This window comes from Aptenodytes forsteri, unplaced genomic scaffold, assembly GCF_000699145.1.
Source record: "Aptenodytes forsteri isolate BGI_AS27 unplaced genomic scaffold, ASM69914v1 Scaffold257, whole genome shotgun sequence".
Taxonomy (NCBI): domain Eukaryota; kingdom Metazoa; phylum Chordata; class Aves; order Sphenisciformes; family Spheniscidae; genus Aptenodytes; species Aptenodytes forsteri.
Window position 1 is genome coordinate 4,319,291 of NW_008795194.1, and position 23,625 is coordinate 4,342,915.

Consider the following 23,625-nt stretch of genomic DNA (forward strand, 5'->3'; position numbering starts at 1 on the left):
GAAATGATGTAAGAAACAGAGATGTTGTCAGCAAAAGACCTCAGTTCTATTAGGCTATCAAAGTACCTTTAGATGGTGGAGATTCTGGTCTTTTAGGCACGGGAGTAGGTTCTCGTTTTTTAGGTACAGCAATAGGCACTTTTTCTTCTGGAACATCTTTCTTAACGACTGTGGCCACTTTAAAGATATTAGTTCATTTTAAGAATTTATATAGAACAGAAAGAAAAGTCATAAAAAATCCCAAGTTTGTAATGTAAGTAAAGTACTAAAAGAACAAACACAAATATTAATTACATTGAACAAGAACTAAACCATGAACATGAATAATTTAATTTTCCTGGAGTTCATGACTTTGCAAATTGCAGGAAGAGATGATAAGGAAGATATATACCTCTAGGTGCCCTCTAGGTGCTGGAGCCTCCTCTTTTCTATGAACAGTAGAAATTTCTTCTTCTATGTGCATCGCCTCATAAACTTCATGTACTTAAAAGATATTAGTTTAAAAAGATTAATTTACAATATCTTCAGAAAACAAGACAATATGAAAGATAAAGAACAAATACAATCAAATATTCAAGTTCATCTTAAGATGAGGTCTATTTTATATTTATCCTCAAAATTAGGATTCTTTCAAATGAGGGAAGAAAAAAAAATCTCATATTCTAACTTGATCTGATCTCTGCAGCTTGCCAGAAGAAAGATGTGTGATATGTTGTAAACTGAGCTACTTCCTTGAATGCAAAGAGAGAGGCCCTGTCTGTCTGAGCTCTGTCACTTTTTCTATTTTTATTTCCTTTTTTCCCCTCGGACTGATCTCAAGTAGCAGGGTCCCTTGCAATTGTCTCTTTTGGACTTAAAGCTAATTTTCCCCTTAAGAACAACTACAGGTGATACGATTTTTACTTTTTTTTAAATGAAGTTTATACTGTTACAGCTAGCTAAAGCTGCTAACTAAACTCCAGTTTCTGGTAGACAGAATGTTCTCAAAATAAAGATTTATATATGAAAACATATTTTTTATCTTTCAAATCCTACTCAAAATTTCTTGTACCTTTAAGGTGTGAAGCTTCTTCTTTAGGTAGAACAGGAGGTATTTTTTCTTTGCGGACAGCTTTCTTTGGTACTTCAGGAACTTAAAAATATTGGTTTATTTTAGAAATTTGCACTAGGAAATCAGTAGTACAGTTTTGTAAAACAATAAAAAATTCTACTAGAACAATATGAAAATACATCGTATTAACCTGTGAATACAAGTCAACAACTTCACTTTCTTGGAGTTCACTGTTTTTCTAACTCCTAGCACTTACAGGTCTGAATTTGCCCTTCTCTGAAAAGATAGTATTTCTTCTCAAACAACCTTTAGGAATTGTGGCAATTTAAAGGGTTTTATTTTGTTGAAATTTCAAAATAACCTATAAAAGCAAGGCAAAACTCCAGTGCAATTAACTAAATATTATGTTTCAAACATCTATAGAGTTCTTCAGCACTGGAATTTTATTACAAAACTATGTTCCTATGAAAAAATTTTTGTGGCTTTGTATTTTGTCCTGATTTAAAGTCTTACCTTAGTCTTGACTTTATTAAAGCCCCTGACGTGAATGCAAAGAGTGTTTCTGCAACCAAGCTTCTGCCACAACCTTTTAAATATTTTTTTAATATGTTGTCAGACAAAGTATTTTGGGAAATAGATCATGAGACAAGAAGTCAAAAAAATTTAAGGCTAATCCCTGGCCCTGCTATGAATTTCCTGTCTACTAAATTTCTTTGTATTTATCTGATTTTTTCTTTTTAAATTTTAAATTCTTGATGCAGAATGTATCAATCTGAGCAGCTGCTAACACAAGACAAAAATAGGAACTTATAGAAAATATTCCTTGAATGTTTTCCTAAATGATGAATTATTCTGTCCTAATAATTGTTCATTAGTTTAACATATGAAGAAAGATGCTGAAATATTTTTGGATTTCTTTGTAAATGGTTGCAAAATGATTATGTTTTTAATCTCTGATCTCCCCATATGTATGCTCTCTTTCTAAGATAAAAACAAACAAACAAACAGACAAAATTTACAACAAGAGATCAAATGCAAGAAAACAGTGCATATAGCACCTGGTCATGTTGTTCAAGAAAAACAAACATGTTGGATTTCTCACTTGGTACCTCACTTTTGAAAGAGCCTAGAGAAAATCCATTTGGAGGTCATGTACCTTTAGCTGGAGGAGCTTCTTCTGTAGGTACAGCAGCAGGTATTTTCTTCAGTGGGACAGCTTGCTTTGTCACTGCAGGTACTTCAAAGATATTACATTTTTTAAAGAACATTGTAATATACAAATTGTAAGTAACAAAGAAGCAATGACACATAGCATCTAAGGAAACATTAGAATGAACACATTAAATGACAGATCAGCACATGGATGGAAAGATGAAGATGAATAACTAATTTGTAGGGAACATATTGCTTTATAGATTGCTTGAATAGTTGGTGTACCTTTAGCTGCTGGAGCTTCTGGTTCACTGGGAATAATAACAGGGACTTCTTCTTCTTCTGTTGGAACTTCTCCGTAAACTTCAGGCTCTTTAAAGATATTAGTTTATTTTACATATTCTAATATTTTTTACAAGACAAGATTAGAAAGACAACTTATAATGCAAAAATGCAGACATGTATATGGACAAAGAGCTGTTTGAACATAAATTATTTAAATACCTCATTTCAACCTGATCATTTAGCTACTGTTGCTAGAAGTGACCATTCCCAGTTAGTAAAATACAAGTTTACAGAAATATTTCATTTTATTGTCTAGTTACTTAGTTCTGTGTATTAGATAGAAATTGTAATTGAATTTCACATGTCCTCATCTGGCATTAACTATCTATATCCCAGCTCAAAAATTAATTAAGTCTCACTCAGGATGGCTCTTAAACCACTGTCTACTTAAGTTCATTTCTTTGGTCCAATGTGGCTAAGGTTCTTTCCTGGATCAGAAACTTAGTTTCTCTCTTATTTATGTTTCTTTCTCCCATTAATAGAGGAGAAAAGAACATTTTAAAAGTGCTAAACTATAACTAAATTTGGGGGGAGAGAGGGTCTCAAAGACATGGATGGAAGTTACTTAACATTTTAAAAACTATAACTAAATTTGGGGGGAGAGAGGGTCTCAAAGACATGGATGGAGGATGGAATTAAATAATTTAAAAAAATAATTGAAAATGTCTCATATTTTACAGAACACTCTAAAGCATGAATTGATATATTCTCTGCAATTTACTGGTTGGTAGATGTGTCATTGATGTACCTTCATACAAAGGAGGCTCCTCTTCTCTAGGAATAATGGTGGGTACTTTCTCTTCAAGGACAGCTCTCTTATGAAACTCAGGAACTTCAAAGATATTAGCTTTCTTTTAGTAACCTCAAAATAATTTTCAACTTTTAAAATCCCAAACAGAAATAAACCCAGAAAACTAAGTTCTTTTGAGGTCCCAAATACTGTGCCTTTTCGAGAATGAAATATTATACAGTTCTAGAACTGTCTTGCCGGAACAATTAATTATGTGAAGAAATTTATAGTTTCTGCTCTCAAAGAGCATAAGCCATTTGCTTTTCTCACTGTATCATCGTGCTTTTCCTTCTGATATGTGTAACGGCTTTAATGGTTTTAACTTACTAGCTCTTGCCCTGTTACTTCTCCACCAATATCATGACCAATCTATTGCCTTCAAAACCCCAGTTTAAACTAAATTCACAACTATATTACAAATATAAAAGCACTGAAGGTTTACATACTGGTAGTGTAAGTAGCGATACCTCCTCAGCATGTTTTCATTCATAAATCAATGTATTTACTGTTTAGCACATGTATAGCACATATCTGAAATGTTTGCCTCAGAGTTTTCAATTTATCACTCAGAGCTGAATCTGCACGTATAGACTAGATACTCTTGCCATGGTGTAAAGAACATGAGGATCATTTTAGAAGATGTTAGCTGGGGAAAAGCGACACAAATATTTCCTTTCCATAAAGTCCCATATCAAAGGTTCCTTTACCTTTCATTGGTGGAACTCCTATTTCAGGTGTACGTGTAGGCTTCTTTTCTTCAGGGACAGTTCTTTTGAGAACGGCTGGCCCTTTAAGATATAATTTACTTTTAGGGCTTTCAAAGTTATTTGGAAGAAGTTAGAAAGAAGAAAAGCAAATCTAACAAGGAAGATTCGTGAAACAACAAAGGATTAAAAGCTTCTTGAAAGAACATCTATGTTAATTTTGAAGATTAGACAGAAGAATAACACATTAAAAAAATATTATTGAAAGATGGCCATACATTTGGATGGTGGAGTCTCCTTCTTTTTCAGAAGAAACAAAAATATTCTTTCTTTCTGAACTACTTTCAGCTTAACAACAGAACACACATTTTTTAAAGCGACTCTCCCATATTTTCAACAAATGACTTGAAACCAAGAGGCAAAAAAAGACAATCACAAACAGTTGAAAAAAACACTGTGGGGACATAAAACATATGCACATCTTTCTCAACAAATAACGAAGACAAAAGATTGAAATCAGAGTTCATGTTTCATGAGGACAATGCAGAGAAGTATACCTTTAGCTGGCGGAGTCACTTCCTTTTTAGGAACAGCAGGTAGCGCTTTTTCTTTTGGAACAGGTTTCTTTGGCATCGCTGGCACTTTAAAGACATTGGTGTTTTTTAAGAACTTTTACAGTATGAATATCATGTAAGAATAGAAGTTAAACAAAAAGCAAACAATGCAAGAGCCAGAAAATTTAGAAAAATACAAAATACAGTGTCCTCAGTTGCTGTTGAGCGGTGACCTTGCAGGCCACCCATCTGGACTATTTTGCTTGGATTGACATAGCTAGATTCTTCAGTATTCACTGAAAGAAAAACACTGATCTTGTTGGCTGAATTTTTAACTGGGATAAGCCTTAATAATTAGGTTTCATGAATGATAAGATCTAATTAATACCAGTGGAACTCCTTTCAGGTGTACGTGTAGGCTTCTTTTCTTCAGGGACAGTTCTTTTGAGAACGGCTGGCCCTTTAAGATATAATTTACTTTTAGGGCTTTCAAAGTTATTTGGAAGAAGTTAGAAAGAAGAAAAGCAAATCTAACAAGGAAGATTCGTGAAACAACAAAGGATTAAAAGCTTCTTGAAAGAACATCTATGTTAATTTTGAAGATTAGACAGAAGAATAACACATTAAAAAAATATTATTGAAAGATGGCCATACATTTGGATGGTGGAGTCTCCTTCTTTTTCAGAAGAAACAAAAATATTCTTTCTTTCTGAACTACTTTCAGCTTAACAACAGAACACACATTTTTTAAAGCGACTCTCCCATATTTTCAACAAATGACTTGAAACCAAGAGGCAAAAAAAGACAATCACAAACAGTTGAAAAAAACACTGTGGGGACATAAAACATATGCACATCTTTCTCAACAAATAACGAAGACAAAAGATTGAAATCAGAGTTCATGTTTCATGAGGACAATGCAGAGAAGTATACCTTTAGCTGGCGGAGTCACTTCCTTTTTAGGAACAGCAGGTAGCGCTTTTTCTTTTGGAACAGGTTTCTTTGGCATCGCTGGCACTTTAAAGACATTGGTGTTTTTTAAGAACTTTTACAGTATGAATATCATGTAAGAATAGAAGTTAAACAAAAAGCAAACAATGCAAGAGCCAGAAAATTTAGAAAAATACAAAATACAGTGTCCTCAGTTGCTGTTGAGCGGTGACCTTGCAGGCCACCCATCTGGACTATTTTGCTTGGATTGACATAGCTAGATTCTTCAGTATTCACTGAAAGAAAAACACTGATCTTGTTGGCTGAATTTTTAACTGGGATAAGCCTTAATAATTAGGTTTCATGAATGATAAGATCTAATTAATACCAGCTGGGAATATGGTAAGGTTTTAATTTCCTACCAACTAACTCCAAGCCTTTATGCAAAAAAACCCCCAACTCTTTCCCACTGATTTCATTCTGATAGTTCGTATGAGAAACAACTATAAAAGTTAGCACAAAATGAATTTCTGGCAAATTAAGTGCTCTGACCAGAAAATTACAGAGCTCCAGACTAGCAGAGAAACTCTACTAGCATCCACTGACAATTGCTATTCATGATACTCATCTTTTGTAGAGCCTGATACAGAGAACACCTATTAAGCTTATATGCACTCCAGCACATCATTAGGTTGAAGAAGGTCCTAGTTTTTTAGGATTCTGTAGGAAACTAGAGTTTCACTGATATGGCACTATAGCTCAACAGATTTTTATTAATTTATTCATCTGCTGTTTTCAATGATTAGCTATAAAATGTCACTAATATTGTGACAGCAAAAATTAAATCTTGAAGGTCCTGTCTGCACTTCCTTTGTCCTCAGAAAGTAATTTGTCTCAGTTTTGATTTGTTAAAGAAATATTATTTTTTTAGTAACTTAATCCCTGTCTTCGTACTGTGAAAGAAAGTTAAGGGTCTAGCAGTCAAATCAGAATAGGTAAATTACTGGGTTTGAGGATTCAGACACTCAGGCAGAAGGCTGTATTTTTAAATTTATCTAATAGCTGATGTACCTTTAGCTGGTGGAGCTTCTTTTTTAGGAACAGGAACAGGTACTTTTTCTTCTGGCAGAGGTCTTTTAGGCACCTCAGGCACTTTAAAAAATATTTCATCATGGATTTTAAGTTATTTATGAGGAATCACAACAGATACAAAGACAACAAGCAGAGCAATCACTCGTTTGTAGAGGAACCATCTCATCATTTATGCATAGACAAGTGAACAGCCACTTATCTCAGAATTCTTGAGCAATGAAAGCTAAGGAATATCAGCGTACATCTTTCTAGTACATTTTAGATGCACTTTCTGTTTGGCATAAGAGATCCTATGATCATAAATTTAAATGATGAGAAGGAAGGTCCTACATGAATTTTAACATCTCTGTAACTCACAGGAGCTAAACTGGGCAAAAGAAACAAATATTGACACATAAAAATATTTAATTCAGGCTAAAGCTGAACTGCATCAGAAAATTATAATTTACTTTGCTTGTGTCATATCTACACTAGCTCAGTCTTGGGCAGTCAGATGGGGAATCCTCCAATTCCACTCCGAAGGGAAGAATTCCTTAGGAAGGAGTAGGAGAGAAACAATCTTTGAATGGATTTATCATTACCAGCAACAGACACACATAGGACTACAAATGGGGAAAAATATAAATAAACACCCAAAGGAGGCTTAGCAGTAGCTGGGAACTCAACAAACTGTAAGAATAAAAAAATCATGACTTGATGTACCTATAGCTGGTTGGATTTCGTAAGCCTCCTCATATAACTCCTCATATTTCTCATAGATCTCTTCCTTCTCCTTAAACTCATACTTTTCATAGACATCTTCTTTCTCTTCAGCCTCCTCTTCATATTCCTGTTCCTGAATCTCTTTGTATCTCTCAGGTTCTTCAGGTTCCTCATATGCCTCAATTTCTTCAGCTTCCTGAACCTTCTCAAACTCTTCAATACTTTCGTATGTCTCATACTTCTCATACTCTTCATATGCATACTTATACTCCTCCACCATAGCAGCAGGAGCAGGGACTTTTTCTTTCCGGACAAGTTTCTTGGATACTACGGGCACTTTAGAAACAGTATTATTGTTACTACCTTACAATTATTTAATTTTTTTTTACAGTTAGTCAAGAGGATCCACATAGAACAGAAAATGTACATGATAACCACAAGCATAAGTTACATTAAAATATAAGAACATGCTTCTGAAACGGTATATATATTATAAAAGATTTTAGGAATGAGGCGGAAAAACAAATCTTTGAGAGGAATAAGAAGAAATTTATCTGTACCTTTAGCCGGTGTTGGTTCTTTGGGTTTGGGCACAACAGCTGACACTTTCTCTTCTGCAACAGCTCTTTTAAGCACCTCAGGGACTTTAAAGATATGGATTTCTTTTAGGAATTTTAAAAAAACACCTTAAAGCAGTATAAGTAAAAAAGCACAAGAAACAGAGCTTTATGGTTCTACAATGCAAACATTGATAATGAAGAGTTTTAACATAAATTCAAGCAGAAATCTCATACAACAAAGACAAAAGTTAGAAAGAAGAAGGTCAAGAGTATTTTTAGCATAAATATTAATTATAATCAGGAGTACATATACCTTTTGCAGCTGGAACCTCCACTTTTTCAGGGGGGGCAACAGGTACCTTCTCTTCAGGAGCAACCTTCTTAGGCATCTTGGGTACTTTAAAGATAGGACGTAACTTCAGTGTTCTTTTGCACAATTTTTAAATAGACACAAACCCAGAAGCTTATGGACAGCAGAACAGAAACTTACAAACAAACAAATAGTATAGTGACAAATATAATACAAGACACATATACTAAAATGTCCCTTGCTAAACTCAACTTGTATGAAGAATGTTATCTATTAAAGATAACAGCATTTACAAACAGCAATACCTTTGGCTGGTGGAGCTGCCACCTTTTTAGGAACAGGTTCTTTCTCTTCAGGAACAGGTTTCTTAGGCATCTCAGGCACTTTAAAGACATTATTTTATTTTAAGAATGTCATCCACCAGTAGTATGAGAAAGACAACAGAAAACATGCAAACAGACATAATGAAATAAGAACTGATCTGCAGAATATATTTTAAATATTTTAAAGATGAAACGGAAATAAAAACAAAAGACACTTTATATCCACAGGCAGACTTCTTGAACAAGTCAAATAAATTCAGAGCTTATTTTTTGCCAGGAATTTGACAGGCATTCTGAGACATCAATACAGAAAGACAGCAGGGACACAAAACTAACATAAATAACAAACCAAATAAAATAAACAGAGACACTGAATGAGAATAACACCACATTGTTTTCCTAGCTATTAATTTATGTACCTTTTGCTGGAGGAAGCTCCAGTTTCTCAGCAGTGGGTACAGGTATTTTTTCTTTTGGGACAGGTTTCTTAGGAATCTTTGGCTCTTTAAAGATATTATTTTGCAAACATATTTTAAAATTACTTTCAGAGCATTAAAAACATGAAAAAACATGAAACAAGATCACAAGCTCCCCCAAAAGATCATTAAGATTTACATACAACTTAGAACAAGAAATAAAGATGAATTTTAATGAACCCAAAAGATCTCATGCGTAACTTACAAGAAAAGATTGTGTACCTTTTGCTGGTATAGTTTCCTCTGGAATAGTTGCCTCTTCTTTTTCCTCAGGAACAAAAATGGGAACCTTTCCTTCAGGCACAACTTTCTTTACCACCTCAGGCACTTTAAAGATATTATTTTAAGAACTTTACTTTCACAACTTCACAAAGAAAAATTCATAACATAAAATACAAGAACACCAACTTTAAAGTAACAATAGTAATAAAAATAAGGGAAACTATTAGTTATTTTTCACTCCCTGAAAGCAGCAATGTGCGATTGGGTTATAAGGATTATATGAGGATTAGCTCTTTTGCCCAATTCTTAATTACACAGCATCATTACCAACAGAAAATATTAGCATGATATGATACAAACGAGAGGTTGTAGAAGCCTCTTCTTTTCCTCAGGAACAAAAATGGGAACCTTTCCTTCAGGCACAACTTTCTTTACCACCTCAGGCACTTTAAAGATATTATTTTAAGAACTTTACTTTCACAACTTCACAAAGAAAAATTCATAACATAAAATACAAGAACACCAACTTTAAAGTAACAATAGTAATAAAAATAAGGGAAACTATTAGTTATTTTTCACTCCCTGAAAGCAGCAATGTGCGATTGGGTTATAAGGATTATATGAGGATTAGCTCTTTTGCCCAATTCTTAATTACACAGCATCATTACCAACAGAAAATATTAGCATGATATGATACAAACGAGAGGTTGTAGAAGATTATTAGCATCTAATTTTTTACATAAAGAACTTCTAGTGTCTGCTTTTCAATTTTTTTCTGAAAAACTCAGCTGCTGAGGTAGAATTTGCTCAGCACCAAAGGGTGGCCTCTGCAATAATCTGCCTCCACTTTGAATTTCACATTTAGGGTATATCTTCTGGTTATTTGTATGGTCAGCTGTGATTTGATTTTATTTTTATGTAAGTTTAGCTAAAAGGCTTGTGATTTTAGCATACTGTCAAGGTACATGTCAGAATGATCTCCCTGAATTGAAGAATTTCCAGGTAAAGGCCCATAAAATATTATTCCAGGTATTTTGTTTAAACAAAATTTAAATTAATTTAAGCATTAGTTCTGAATAATGATATCACAATGAATTATTTCATTCACAGCAATCACTTAAAGTGGAAAACAAGCAGATCATTCAAGGCCTGATTCTCAGCACACTGAAGTCAATAACAAAATAGATAATCAAGCCCTGCCTGAGACCTAGCACTGCTCACTACAGGGGAGCAGCAGGGTGCTAGAACCAAGGATCTGACTTTACATGACTATAAACTGATTTTTAAAATGAGGTTCTACTGAAATATGAAAATGTAAGGGAGAAGAATTATCTGCATACACCACAATATGATATACCTTTAGCTGGTGGAATTTTCTTTACTTGAGGAACTGCAACAGGTACTTTTTCTTCTGGGACAGTTCTCTTGGGCACCTCTGGCACTTTAAGATATTGTTTTGATAAGAATTTTTAAATTACTTTTAGAGCATCAGAACTACTAAAACCACGGAACAAAGTCACAAAGACCAATAAGATGAAGAAAACTCCCCTCAGAAGGATAATTAAGGTTTACATTCAGCTAAAAACAATCAATAGAGATGAAGATCTTTTAATGAACTGAACAAAGCTCTCTGGTAATTTTCAAGAAGGAATGGTGTACCTTTTGCTGGTATCTCTGGAACAGCTTCCTCTTCCTCTTCTTCTTCAGGAACAAAAATAGGTACCTCTTCAGGGGGAGGTCTTGGTATTTCTGGCACTTCAAAGATAGTATTTAATTGTAGAAAACTTAGACACAGCATCAGAAACTGAGAGACAACTTACACAGAAGCTAAAGAGTATGAATTAGCAAGTACATTTGTCACAAACTGCTACGATACTTCAGTTAAATTCTAATAACAAACATACAGAAACAATAAGAAGCATCATCCACGTGTTCCGTTATAAGAAGAGATACCTTTGGCTGGTGGGGGTTCTGGCTTTTTATGTACAGGGACAGGTACTTTCTTTTCTGGAACTTTCTTGGGCACTTCAGGCACTTTAAAGACATTTTTGTTTAAGAAATTAATTTTCAATGTAACATAAAACATAGTAAAATGATAACTGTATAACTGATATTAAGAAAACTACACCAATATGGTAAAATTTAATTGTGTATGAAAGATAACATTGATTTTATCCACAGATTTATGCACAGATGTAAACTTAGAAACATACAGACTACTTGGTGTAGTAAGGCTAAGGGGGAAGTCCCGCTGTTTAGGTACATTGTTTATCTTTTGGAGCATCTGTTTTTGAAACAGCAAGTAATTTTAAATAATTTAGATATATAAGATCCAGAAGACAGAGACAATACAAGACACAAACATAGAAATTTTCAAAGTGTAGGATAAGCATAGCACCCATGACTAACAGAAATGGCCACAATACAGTGTCCTGATCAAACATAGGTCAGTGAGTGGTTCAGTATCAAAGACTAGGACGAGGAATGAGATTGTTACTTGCAGTCTTCTAAAGCTGAAGAAACAAAACTAGAATTACACAGTTGAACCAGAAACTGTTGTACCTTTGGCTGGTGGAGGTTCTTCCACTCTTTTAGGCAGTGGGACAAGTACTTTCTCTTCCAGCATAGGTTTCTTTGGTACTTCAGGCACTTTAAAGATATTATTGTAGTTTAAGAATTTCATTTTTCAACCATAAGGTAAAGAACAATGATATGAATCAATAAAGTGGAATGACAAAGAAGAACTGTCAAGAATAGAAAACTCTCTTCACTCTACATTACATTAAAGAGGAAAGGTGAAGAAAGATTGATTTTTAAAATTTTTTTTTTTTAACACATTCAGTCAAGAGTTGATATACCTTTGGCTGGTGGAACTTCCTTCTTTTTTGGTACAGGAACAGGAACCTTGTCTTCTGGCACAGGTTTCTTCGGCACTTCTGGAACTTAGTAAGATATTATTGTAAATTGAGCTTGACATAAGAATCTAAAACACCATGATGTACAAGCCAGTGACACTAAACAATTGAGCACAAACACAAAGAACCACAGTTCTTAAGAGCAACAATCCTTTTACTATCCTAGTGTTTAACACAAGTGAGAAGATAAACGAAGTCTAGAAGACCTTTCTGATCACAGCTAATTACAAGTTCATATACCTTTAGCTGGGGGAGCTTCCTTCTTTGGCACTTGGACTTTCTTTTCAGGTATAGGTTTCTTCAGCACCTCAGGCACTTAAAAAACATTATTTTGGTTAAAAAACAATCCACAAGTTATTCAAAACAGAAGTGAAACAAAAAAGACAGCAGCACAAACATTTCATATGAAGACGCCCCTCCAAAAAGAACAGAAAAAAGTAATGATCAAGTAAGGCATCTGAAAAATACTGTGTATTACATATTCAGAGGGTGTCTGCTAAAATAAAGAGACAATGTATACCTTTTGCTGGAAGAGCTTCTTTTTTCTTCAGAACAGGTATTTTTTCCTCTGGAACAGGCTTCTTGGGAACCTCAGGCACTTGAAAGATACCATTAATGTTTTAGGTATTTACTTGAACATAAAGTGCAAGCAAGCATCACAAATACATACCCAAAACATACAGCTATGATTTACCATGGTTTGATCACTAAGACAAAATAAAATAACAAACAGATTATATTAACTGCTATTATGTCCATTCTCCCTGCTCAGCCACTGAGGCCATCAATAAAAGTGTTTTTAACTTCAAGAGCTTATTTGCTGATAAAAAGATTGAGTTAAGACAGAGTTTGACTTTTTAGAACCAGCTATTAAAGAAGATTAAGAAGTGTCATGGTGGGGAAACTTGCAAAAATACAATTTTATTTTTTCCTCCAATTTTTGAATGTTTATTACAAACATTGTAATAGACAACTATTTAATTGCTGTATTAGATATTTAGTCGTTCTACTATTTCACCTTATTTTCCGCTAGAGCTACGATCCTAACGCTTCTCAGGCATGTAACAGGTTGTATCTAATCATGTTGAATAAGCCAATTTTGTATACGTATTGAATATATATTGCTGATTACATGTTCTTCTTCAGAAATTTCCAAGTGCTTTCTACATGTAAAAAGCAAGCACATCAAGTTTATCAATTGATTTACTTCAAACACAGAACTATGGACACATTATAAGTACCCAGGAGTTTATACTACAATTTGTTGGGTAATGTCAATGTTTATGAGTGGTTTATTTAAATTAAAAAAATAAAATCCTGACTCTGCTGAAATCAACAGATTTTTCCTTTAACTGCAGTGAGGTAAAGGTTTCAACTAAAATGTATCTTAACATTTTTCGTACTCCAAAACCCAGAAATATCCATACGAGTTTTATGATGACAGGAGAGTAATCTCACTGGCTCTGAGCATACTGAAGAAAGTTTGGAGCACATATGAATTAAACTTAACTACTGTGAGAGAGGCAAAGGAAATTTTAGCTAACCCTAATCTTCCTGTTCAGGATTAACTTGGCTTTTGCAGTGTACAGCCTGGCCTTTTCTTTACTAGGAAAAATGTGCTAATCGATATCTCAAAATTCTAGTGCAAAAAATGTTAAATATATTTTTGGCATTCATTAATCAGTCAAAAGAAATTCTGAACTTCTTTTTGGGGAAGAGACACTATGGAATGATTTGAATCAGAACTGGAAAATATACATATTTAAGTACTCTTAGATGATTATGTAATTTTGGAACATCGGACATAGTTAGTCTGTATCTTTGTATTACAATGAAGGCTTTATTACCAAGATCTTGGTGTGACTTAGTTGTCCTCTCTAAGTAGTGAATAGTATGTTCATCTTGTAATAACAATGTTGAAAATTTACACCAGAACCATAAAAATTATTCCTAAAGAAAACACCTAAAACTGAGTATTTAAATATGGCAATTTAATAGAATTTTTATATCTTTGCTTTCCATGAAAATATATTATTCCCTTCAAGAAATAAATAAACAACAACTATAGGAAGTCAATGTGACTTGTGTTCCTAAATCACTTATTTTCAAGTACCCTACCTATTTTCTAGATGAACGTATTTTTTTGTCTGTGATTGCAGAATTCTCATAAACATTTCTAAGTATTTCAAGCACAGTCTGATAGCAAAATTGGACCCCAGACGAGGATGAAATAGAGCTCAGTTAAATTTTCTTAGGGTGTTATACAGACTTCATACAAAAGAGGAATGAGCATGTATGACATGGAACATTTAAATTTATAGAGGTAGTAGTAAAGAGTAGACATACAGCCATTGCACGTTTTCTACACTATATACTAATCATTAAACATCTTGAAAAAAGGCACACTGTAAAGCACACTGGAACACATTAAAACAAAACTTTGGTACATTAACAGAATGAAAAGATAGTACTTTTTCTCACACAAACCCTAAAATTAAAGTATACCTCTAACTGGTGGGGGAGCCTCCTCTTCATACTGGGGAACTTCTGACTCTTCCTCCTCATATTTGGGAACTTCCTCTTCATAATAAGCAGCTTCTTCTTCATAACTGGTGATTTCTTCCTCTTCATATTGAGGAACTTCTTCATACTGAGGAACTTCCTCCTCATAGTGACTAACTTCTTCATAATGGTGGACTTCCTCCTTGTAATGGATTACTTCCTTCTCATATCTGGTGGCTTCTTCCTCTTCGTATTTTGGAATCTCTTCTTCCTCTTCATACTGAGGAACTTCAACATACACTTTTTCTTTTCGGACAACTGTCTTGCGTACTTCAGGTACTTAAAAAGATATCAATTAAAAGAATCTTAAAATTTAGCACATAGATCTTACTAATAATAAGGATCACAAGGCATTGTCAAATAAGAATTAAACCAAAGGAAGAACATTCCATAGAAAACAAATCAGTATTCACTGTACATGGAACACACAAGACACAAAAAAATTTATACAATATTTTAATACTTTATCCAGTATACCTTTGGCTGGAGGTCTTGCCATTTTTTTAGGAGGATAAATTGGTACTCTTTCTTCAATGACAGCCCTCTCTGGTACATCAGGCACTTAAAAGATACAGTACATTTATATTTAAGAATTTTTAAAAGTGTTGTTTAAAAGCAAAAATATTCTTGGCAAGAAACACAAAAAGATATCTTACAGATACATGGCTGATATGTAAAAGACAAGTGTGCTTATTGACACTTTTTAGGAGGATAAATTGGTACTCTTTCTTCAATGACAGCCCTCTCTGGTACATCAGGCACTTAAAAGATACAGTACATTTATATTTAAGAATTTTTAAAAGTGTTGTTTAAAAGCAAAAATATTCTTGGCAAGAAACACAAAAAGATATCTTACAGATACATGGCTGATATGTAAAAGACAAGTGTGCTTATTGACACTGGACATGTAATTGTGGAAGCCATTAGGCTGCCATTCAATTAAGTAACAACAAACATTTCAAGATCCCAATATAAGCAACGGTTATGATTCCTGCTTCATCCACTGCTGCCAGCAGTGAAGTTAAGCTTGCTCATGGGCAGAACTCAAAATTCAAATTCAACCAATTACAAAATCACTAAATCCCACTGTCCTCTGTGGCAGCTCCTCTCCACAACAGTGACACTTTGCACGACCTCAGTATTAGATCAAGAGTCCTCAATCACTGGTAACGAAAGATTTGCATAGGAAGCTCTACATGAAGATGAGAGACCACATAGAGAAAACCTTTGTGAGTGACTGACAATGGATAAGAGCTCTGGTCTAATTAAAGGCAAAAGACTTAATTGCTCCATGAAGAAGGTATTTTTCCTTTTCTGTCGATTGCTTTACAAAGTGGCTTGTTTGTTCAGGCATGGCAAGGAGCCATTCCCTATAAAAGCAGGAAAATTTCCAAAAGATTAAGGTGTGAATATGTTCAGTTTTTAAGATTTATTCAGGAAAGAATGTGCATTATGTTTAAGCAGCACATTATGTTTTTCAGAACAGCAGTGCATGATTCTTGTCTTCTGAGACAGGTGTCTTGAGAAATTTTTGACCAATATAACTGGAAACTGCACAGAAAATTACCCTAGCATTTTAACATCTGGGAGACTACTAGACTTGCCAAGTTATAGAATAATTTAGGCATTTTCTTAACAGATTGGAGATCTTTTTTGATCTTCTTAAGAGATGGAATCCATTCTGTCAGTGACAGATTTGAGAATTTCTACATGCTTTCTTCATGACAAGCTACAGTGAGCATAGATGAGTGGCTGCCACAAGTCTTGATGCTTGCTAAGTGGGTGTTATTTTTGGGGCAATGTGAAGACTGACCAGCTCTTTAAATATTTTCTGGCAGAGCCCTGCTTGGTATTTAATTGTAAGTGCCAGCCACATCTGCGTTTGAAATCTTAAACTAAAATTGGTTGGAACTGGTAACTTTGCTTGATTTGATAACAAAAACTACATTGTTCATGAATGCCCTTGCCAGGAAGCTCAGGTTCCTTTGGATTCTTTTGTCCTAGCTACAACACCTCTATTTGGTATGCCATGGGAGAACTGTTGCATTTAATGTCCTTCTGCTTTGACCCTTTTTTTTTCCAGACCAGCTGGCATATTACCCCTGCCTTACAGAAAGCCAGTCAAAGATCCTCTTCCATCCTCCTCTTAGTACTCATGATCTGCCTGTCCTCCCATCATTCTCCAATAGGGAGACTAAATAGATTATTTAACTTCACACTGATGTGATTGTATTAATCTTACATGATATGAATATGATAATGTTGTTTATCAACAACAGCAGATCTGAAAGTACTAAGTATGAGGCATCTTGTGGCTTATTTTTCACAAATCAATAGATTGCCTCCAAAAGTGATAGAGCAATGTATTTTGTTTCAAAGCTGTGGACTTTGTTCAAAGCCCTTGAGCTGGCAGGTCCAATATATGGGATTGTGGTAAGTGTCTCAGCCAGGCAGGCAACAGCAAAGGTAAAGGGTTTTTCTTTGACCTTCAGATTTAAGTGAGGAATTGCTGTCACAGAACAGGAAAGGACAGGCTTTCTTTTCAGAAGAGGAAAGCATGTTAATATAAAATGAAGGAAAAGGCTGCCCTGTTTCCCCTCAAAGGTCAGACAGGTGGCAAGATTTGCAAAGGAGCACCTAGTGAAATGGTTGGGCTTCCACTATGACAACAGCAGTAAGCCAGGAGGAAAGATTTAAGCCTTTTGTGAGCATGGAATACTGTCCTGTGGTATTCTACAAGCTTCACTTTCAGGATAAACTGGTGATCTGCACAGGACATGAAATTGTGTTTTGTCGTCTTTTTTTTTTTTTTTTTTTTTTTTTAAGTAGATGACGATGTAAACTTGGACATAGAATTTTTTTAGTCCATTCATACCTGTGTATGAAATCTCCTTTTCTGTGTGAAGAGAAATGGATACTTCCTCTGACATAGCCCAGTGTTCTTCTTCTGTTGGTACTTCAAAGACAGAGTCTAGTGTTAATATTTTTCTCTGGTACAATATCATGTACAATAATAAATATCCCATTTGGGGTTTCTTAGAAAACTAGTTATTATTTCCTGACATCTCCCACTCCCAGAGCAATTTGGAAAAATATGTCTCTATTGTTTCTCAAAGACTCTGTTAAGGTTCCCTTGGGACTATGGTGGAACATAGTGGTGGACTTGGTAGTGTTAGGTTTATGGTTGGACTCGATGACCTTAAGGGTGTTTTCCAACCTAAATGATTCTATGATTCTAACATTAGAACTTCAAGAAAGGTGCCAGACCAGCAGGCTTGAAGCTCTGTCCTTATGGACAGTCTGTTTGTAGATTAATCCATGGGCAGGAGTACCTTCTGGTGGTGGAGACACTTTTCTTTTTGGAACCACAATGGATGCTCTTTCTTCTCTGGCAATTTTCTTTGGTGCTTCTGGCACTTTAAAGATAGTAATTGTAAGAATACCAAATTCTAAAAGAAATCACACACTTTCTGAAGTCCATACGAAAGAACTATGGACAAACAATTATGGGGGAATAGTACATATTTACATAGCGAAGATACTTATAATAAACACAACAATCACACCAGACATACAAACATAAAGACATTTAAATTAACGGAGAAAATGACCAGCTGAAGCTTTAATGCATAGTAGCTAGATATGCATTAAGTATTTTGAAAAAATTTTAGTAAGAGCAGAAATATAATTAAATATTAAAATAATATCTACTAAAATAATACATATAATATTGAATAATAGATATATAGACCAAAACACATGAAAAAGCAAACAGCATGTTCACACATCATGAAGTAAGATGGGATGACTGAGATGAAAGTAAGATGTAAATAATTTGCCTCTAGGCTCTTCAGAAATGTAATTAAACCACAGAACACCACACATACAGGATACATAACAAAATCACTTTTCAAACACAAGAAAATCACAGAAACAGAGGACATATTTGTAAGTTTGAAACCCTTCACTGAATATTGACAATGTTATAAAATATTGATAGTTTTTTTATAAATGTGTTTGTATTAATTTAACTTCTTCATTGAGTAAATGTCTTCACTCATCTTTCCAAAGCTCTTAAGCAGCCAGAGTGATCGATGAAATTAAACAGTAGCTAGAAAATGCAAGGAATGCAGGTGTGTGACTGTTCCCTGTCACCTTCTGCATTCTTTTGCAGGGGAGAAGACAAAGGGCCTTTTCATTTATAATCAAGTCAGGAGAGACTGGGATTTGATTAATCAGGCAGACGGTGAGTATGACGCACACGGACATCTGGCATTTAGAAGCCTTCTCTACTTTCAAAAGGACTTGTATACCTTTAGCTGGTGGAGCTGCCACTTTCCGTGAAATTGGAACAGGTACTTTCTCTTCTGGCACAGGCTTCTTGGGCACTGCTGGCATTTTTTAAAAAAAAGTTTATTTTAAAAGAATTTTACAGTTTATGAACATAATCAGATGACAAAACACATTTGCAGACACTTGACATTTCTTCAAGTCAAATTAAAAAAAAGACAGCAAACATTGAACATTACAGCTTGTGTTAGACAATTAGACATAAATACAAATCAGTATTCTGAAACAAGACTTCTCTTGTGTAGCTCTGAAAAATTATATACCTCTTTTTGGTGGAGCCTCCTCTTTTTTAGCAACTGCAACTTTTTCTTCTGTGATAATTTTCCTGTGCAATTCAGTCACTTAAAAATAATAAGTGTAAGAATATTTAATTGCAATATTTGAAATGCAGACATATGTAAGTTTTTCCTACTTAATCTGATTTTTTTAAAAAGAAAATGCTAAGTAAACTTCAGTAACAATAATGAGACACTGCAGAAGAGTTTACTTTACAGCCATAGTGCAAAGATTAATAAATAGTCAAAAGAAAGAGGAGATCCAGACAGAGGTTACAGATACTAACAAACAAAAATTTATTTAAGTAAAATGCCTAAACACAAATACTGCAAGGCCAAACAAAAAAATCTCCACAATAATATTCTCAGTTTGTTTACCTTTGGTTGGTGGAGGTTCTTCAACTTCTATCTCAAGAGTGGGCACCCGTTCTTCTGTAGGTTCTTAAAAAAGATTGTGCAACTTTAGAAAATTTGACTGATTTCACCAACAGGCATAAGATAAAAGACAAAATAATACATAAATCTCATCAAGACGACACAGGTCACAGGCCACATTGTAGAAAAATGGACATAACTACATGTTTAATGCTGAAGAAATTTGATATATGAGATATATTTTTTATCAACATGCATATATGTTAAAGACTGAATGCAGCAAAAAAAGCGTTTTTTGCAACAGGAACAAACCACTGATATACCTCTTGCCGGTGTAGCCTCCATTTTTTTAGGCACAGGGACAGGTACTTTCTCTTTAGGAACTGCTTTCTTATGAACTTCAGGAACTTTAGAAAAATGGGTAAGATGAGAAAGAATATTAAGGTGTAATATTTGTAATTGTCTACTACATCAAAGTGTGTTTTACTGAGTTAACACAAACAATACTTTTCATAGTACAAGAAGGAATATGAGACAACCATTCATCACTGGAAGCAGACACTACCCACATCAACATGTACAAACAAGACAGTAACACATGATCCCCTTGAAGATACATCACCCAGATGAGGAAGCGGTTTATACCTTTAACTCCTGGAGCTTCCTTAGGGGCAGCTGGAACTTTTGGTTCAGGGACAACTCTCCTATGCTTCTCAGGCACTTAAAAAGATTACAATACATGGTCTTACAAAGAGGAGTAGTATCACTATAACATGCACACATTTCCTTAATACAAAAAACCACAAATGGAGATAAACATATAGTGACAACATAACACTCAGAATGACGAAACAACCAATATTTTGTAATGAAAATAACGTATACCTTTAGTGGGTGGGGCTTCCACTCTTTGAGGAACAGTTACCCTCTCCTCTATGTAGTAAGACTCTTCTTCAGTCACTTAAAAAGAGTAAAATAAAAAAATACTTGAGTTTAAGTATTTGACATCTATTACTGTCTTTATGGCCCTGGTAAGCAACAAAATATTTGTAAGACAAGAATAAGCAGTGTGCTTTACTAAGAGACACCTCTGGTATTACAAAATCTACATTCAAACCATCCTGCTCCCTCTGAAGCCAATGGAAAAACTCCGAGCAACTTAAATGGAACTGAGATTGAGCTCTCATCTTGTATTTCTGTGGAATTTGAATATGTTCAGCATTCAAAGTACTAGATCAGCACTTTCCATTCCTCTGTCCACTAGTTCACTAATGTGGGAATTTGTTCACTTGGAGAAAGCCTCTCTCCCAAATACCGAGAAAATTCCTTGACATAAGCCATCCCTTGAAAATACTTTCTACAGTACCACTTGTAATGGAAATTGAGTCAATCAGTGTATGTTACCATCCTTCACAACTTTATGTTACCACCAATAAACTTACAGGTGGAAACAATTTAGTCATTTTATGATGAAATGATCTGAGGAACCAGAGTGCACCATGATATTCTGAAGGACCTTTACTTCATTCAGGCAACCTGGTGGAAGAGGAACTTCCAACAGAGAACTTTTTTTTTTAAAAAAAGAAGGGCTGATAATTCTCAACATCCAAGAGATACCTCAATATTTTCACTGTATCAAAACAGGATTAACAACCACACTTTTCAAAAAGTAATAGAAATTGTAGACATTGTTAGCATTAAATTTGATAAGATATGAAACATATTTATATAGTAGTAAATTTTTCTTTATGAATAGAGGAGATATTAATCTGCACTATTTTTGGTACAAAACAAAAATTACTTTTTGCTTTTGCCTAGTATTCCTGAATCATGGTCGTACCTTCAGAAATCTCTTCTCTCTGAATGGAAATAGACACTTCCTCCATTTCTTCTCCAGCCCATTCTTCAACTGTTGGTTCTTTAAAGAAAATTACTAGTTTTAGTATTTTTGGGGGAGGGAGGGAAGAAGGGATCGATGGATGGAGAAGATGAAGACCAATTCTAACAAGTTCTATATGACAATGACAGATATGCATACAATACAGAAAGTGCTGCGCACACACATCTGTATGATTTGCTCTAAATAATGTGTTTTGTCCATGCCCCATGTACCCTATTGTGTGCTGTTGTATCTCTCAAATATCCTTCATCGGTCAACTGTCAGTCCACCAGAATGCCTCAGCTCCCCAGACATCCTCATCACAATAGCTGAAGGGGGGGGGGGACACGGACAACAACAGTCAAAGAGTTAGAGGTTGCTCCTTGATCCAGCTACATAAAAGTAAGAAGGACAGGAAGAAGTTGAGAAGGGTAGGTAAAGAATTGAAAGGAACATCTGGCATGTGCACGTCTACAAATGTGACTGTATCAGGGAAAACATCAACTTGTTCTGGGCTAAAAGGTTAATTTGCAGGAGACAAACAGAAAATAACACTGCACGTATCCATATGTATATATATTTGCACGTCCATATTTTAAATATATAACTTCCATTTCTGCTTTTAAAAACTCATTTATGCTTTTTAATATAATACGTAAATTGTCTTGACTGGCTAGTTATTAATGGGATATAAAAATGGTCAAAATGTTGATTTCAGCTATCTTGAATGAGATATATTGCGGAATTACGTTAACTTAAAACAACTGATATCAACCTTCCTTGGGTATGAGAATGTGAACTAAAAGAGCTGGTGAGAAGCTAACACTGCAGAGAGAAATAGTATTGTTATCAAGGTGGTGGATGCCCCATCCCTGGGAACATTCAAGGTCAGGTTGGACGGGGCTCTGAGCAACCTGATCTAGCTGAAGATGTCCCTGCCCACGGCAGGGGGGTTGGACTAGATGACCTTTAGAGGTCCCTTCCAATCCAAACTATTCTATGATTCTATGATTCTATGATCTGCAGGGCTACAGAGAGCTTTGTAGGGAGTATGACAAATGGATGGTTACAGTCCTGATTAGCAGAGTCTAATCTAAATGCTATACATCCATACTTCTTACTATGATTTCATGAGAGCCTGATCTGAAGATCATTGTATTCAGTGGTAGAGTTTCCATTCATGTCAATGGGGTGGGATCCTGGCATTCAAGACTGAAATGGTAAATGGCACTCAGGAGGCTCTTAACTGCCTGCAAGACTGTAAAATGTTCAACACAAAGCTCACACAAGATAACTAACACAAAATTTTTGTGTATTTTGATCTTGGTCTTAGAACAACAGACTTGTAGACAAAGCACAAGTTTCTCACTATTGTCTGTTTATAGTGTACCTTCAGGTGGTGGGATTTCCTCTGGAATGGCAACAGATATTCTTTCTTCTGTAATAAGTACTCTTTCTTCAAAAGTGGCTTTCTTCTGCACTTCAGGCACTTTGAAAGATAATAATATTAAATGTATGCTTTTCTAATTCCATTGTGAAAGCAATGTTGCAAAATGCTAAATCTAAGTTTCCAAAGAATTGCTTAAGGGTAGTGAGCACATAACACATAAAAGAGATTCAATATTTAGAAATAGCATTTTTATAAGTATTGCACAACACCTACAACATACTGTAATGATTCATTGTGACTAAACCAGAACAGCAGAATTCACAGGGGAAGCACAAATCAATGACAGATAACAATACAGAACATATAAACAGAAGCTGAGAAACAGCATATTCTCTCATTCTACTGGAAAGCATACCTTTAGCTGGAGGAGCCTCAACTTTTTTAGGAACAGCAGGAGATAATTTTTCTGTAGGGATAGGTTTCTTAGGAACTGCAGGCACTTAAAAAGAAGTATTTAGTTTTAGGACCTATAAAGTGCAAAACTGGCAAAAGCATCACGTAACAGAAATGTGTCATTCAAAAAGTTTACACATGGACATATTTTGCTTACAAAACACAACAGCTGAGCAAGCTGAGAAAAATGCAATGTTCTAAAGACTACAATAAAT

General features: G+C 34.8%; 1 protein-coding gene across 1 annotated transcript in view; it reads right to left on the reverse strand.

Annotated features, from left to right (window-relative positions):
- TTN (titin) overlaps positions 1–23,625 on the reverse strand; it is a 257,627-nt gene that overhangs the window by 133,943 nt on the left and 100,059 nt on the right. Inside the window, exons 119-153 of the mRNA XM_019471879.1 lie at positions 23,373–23,456; positions 22,958–23,056; positions 21,529–21,606; positions 20,574–20,648; positions 20,334–20,408; positions 20,012–20,095; positions 19,692–19,754; positions 19,302–19,379; positions 19,002–19,079; positions 18,021–18,104; positions 17,564–17,644; positions 15,166–15,249; positions 14,632–14,967; positions 12,647–12,724; positions 12,367–12,441; positions 12,070–12,153; positions 11,774–11,860; positions 11,165–11,245; positions 10,871–10,966; positions 10,569–10,652; positions 9,212–9,316; positions 8,933–9,016; positions 8,496–8,573; positions 8,194–8,277; positions 7,881–7,964; positions 7,321–7,656; positions 6,598–6,678; positions 5,530–5,613; positions 4,046–4,126; positions 3,297–3,380; positions 2,489–2,575; positions 2,208–2,288; positions 1,052–1,132; positions 400–483; positions 67–174 (exon numbers count right to left, since the gene is read on the reverse strand). Coding sequence (XP_019327424.1) covers positions 67–174; positions 400–483; positions 1,052–1,132; positions 2,208–2,288; positions 2,489–2,575; positions 3,297–3,380; positions 4,046–4,126; positions 5,530–5,613; positions 6,598–6,678; positions 7,321–7,656; positions 7,881–7,964; positions 8,194–8,277; positions 8,496–8,573; positions 8,933–9,016; positions 9,212–9,316; positions 10,569–10,652; positions 10,871–10,966; positions 11,165–11,245; positions 11,774–11,860; positions 12,070–12,153; positions 12,367–12,441; positions 12,647–12,724; positions 14,632–14,967; positions 15,166–15,249; positions 17,564–17,644; positions 18,021–18,104; positions 19,002–19,079; positions 19,302–19,379; positions 19,692–19,754; positions 20,012–20,095; positions 20,334–20,408; positions 20,574–20,648; positions 21,529–21,606; positions 22,958–23,056; positions 23,373–23,456 — 3,426 coding nt within the window. The remainder of the gene's footprint in view (positions 1–66; positions 175–399; positions 484–1,051; positions 1,133–2,207; positions 2,289–2,488; positions 2,576–3,296; positions 3,381–4,045; positions 4,127–5,529; positions 5,614–6,597; positions 6,679–7,320; positions 7,657–7,880; positions 7,965–8,193; positions 8,278–8,495; positions 8,574–8,932; positions 9,017–9,211; positions 9,317–10,568; positions 10,653–10,870; positions 10,967–11,164; positions 11,246–11,773; positions 11,861–12,069; positions 12,154–12,366; positions 12,442–12,646; positions 12,725–14,631; positions 14,968–15,165; positions 15,250–17,563; positions 17,645–18,020; positions 18,105–19,001; positions 19,080–19,301; positions 19,380–19,691; positions 19,755–20,011; positions 20,096–20,333; positions 20,409–20,573; positions 20,649–21,528; positions 21,607–22,957; positions 23,057–23,372; positions 23,457–23,625) is intronic.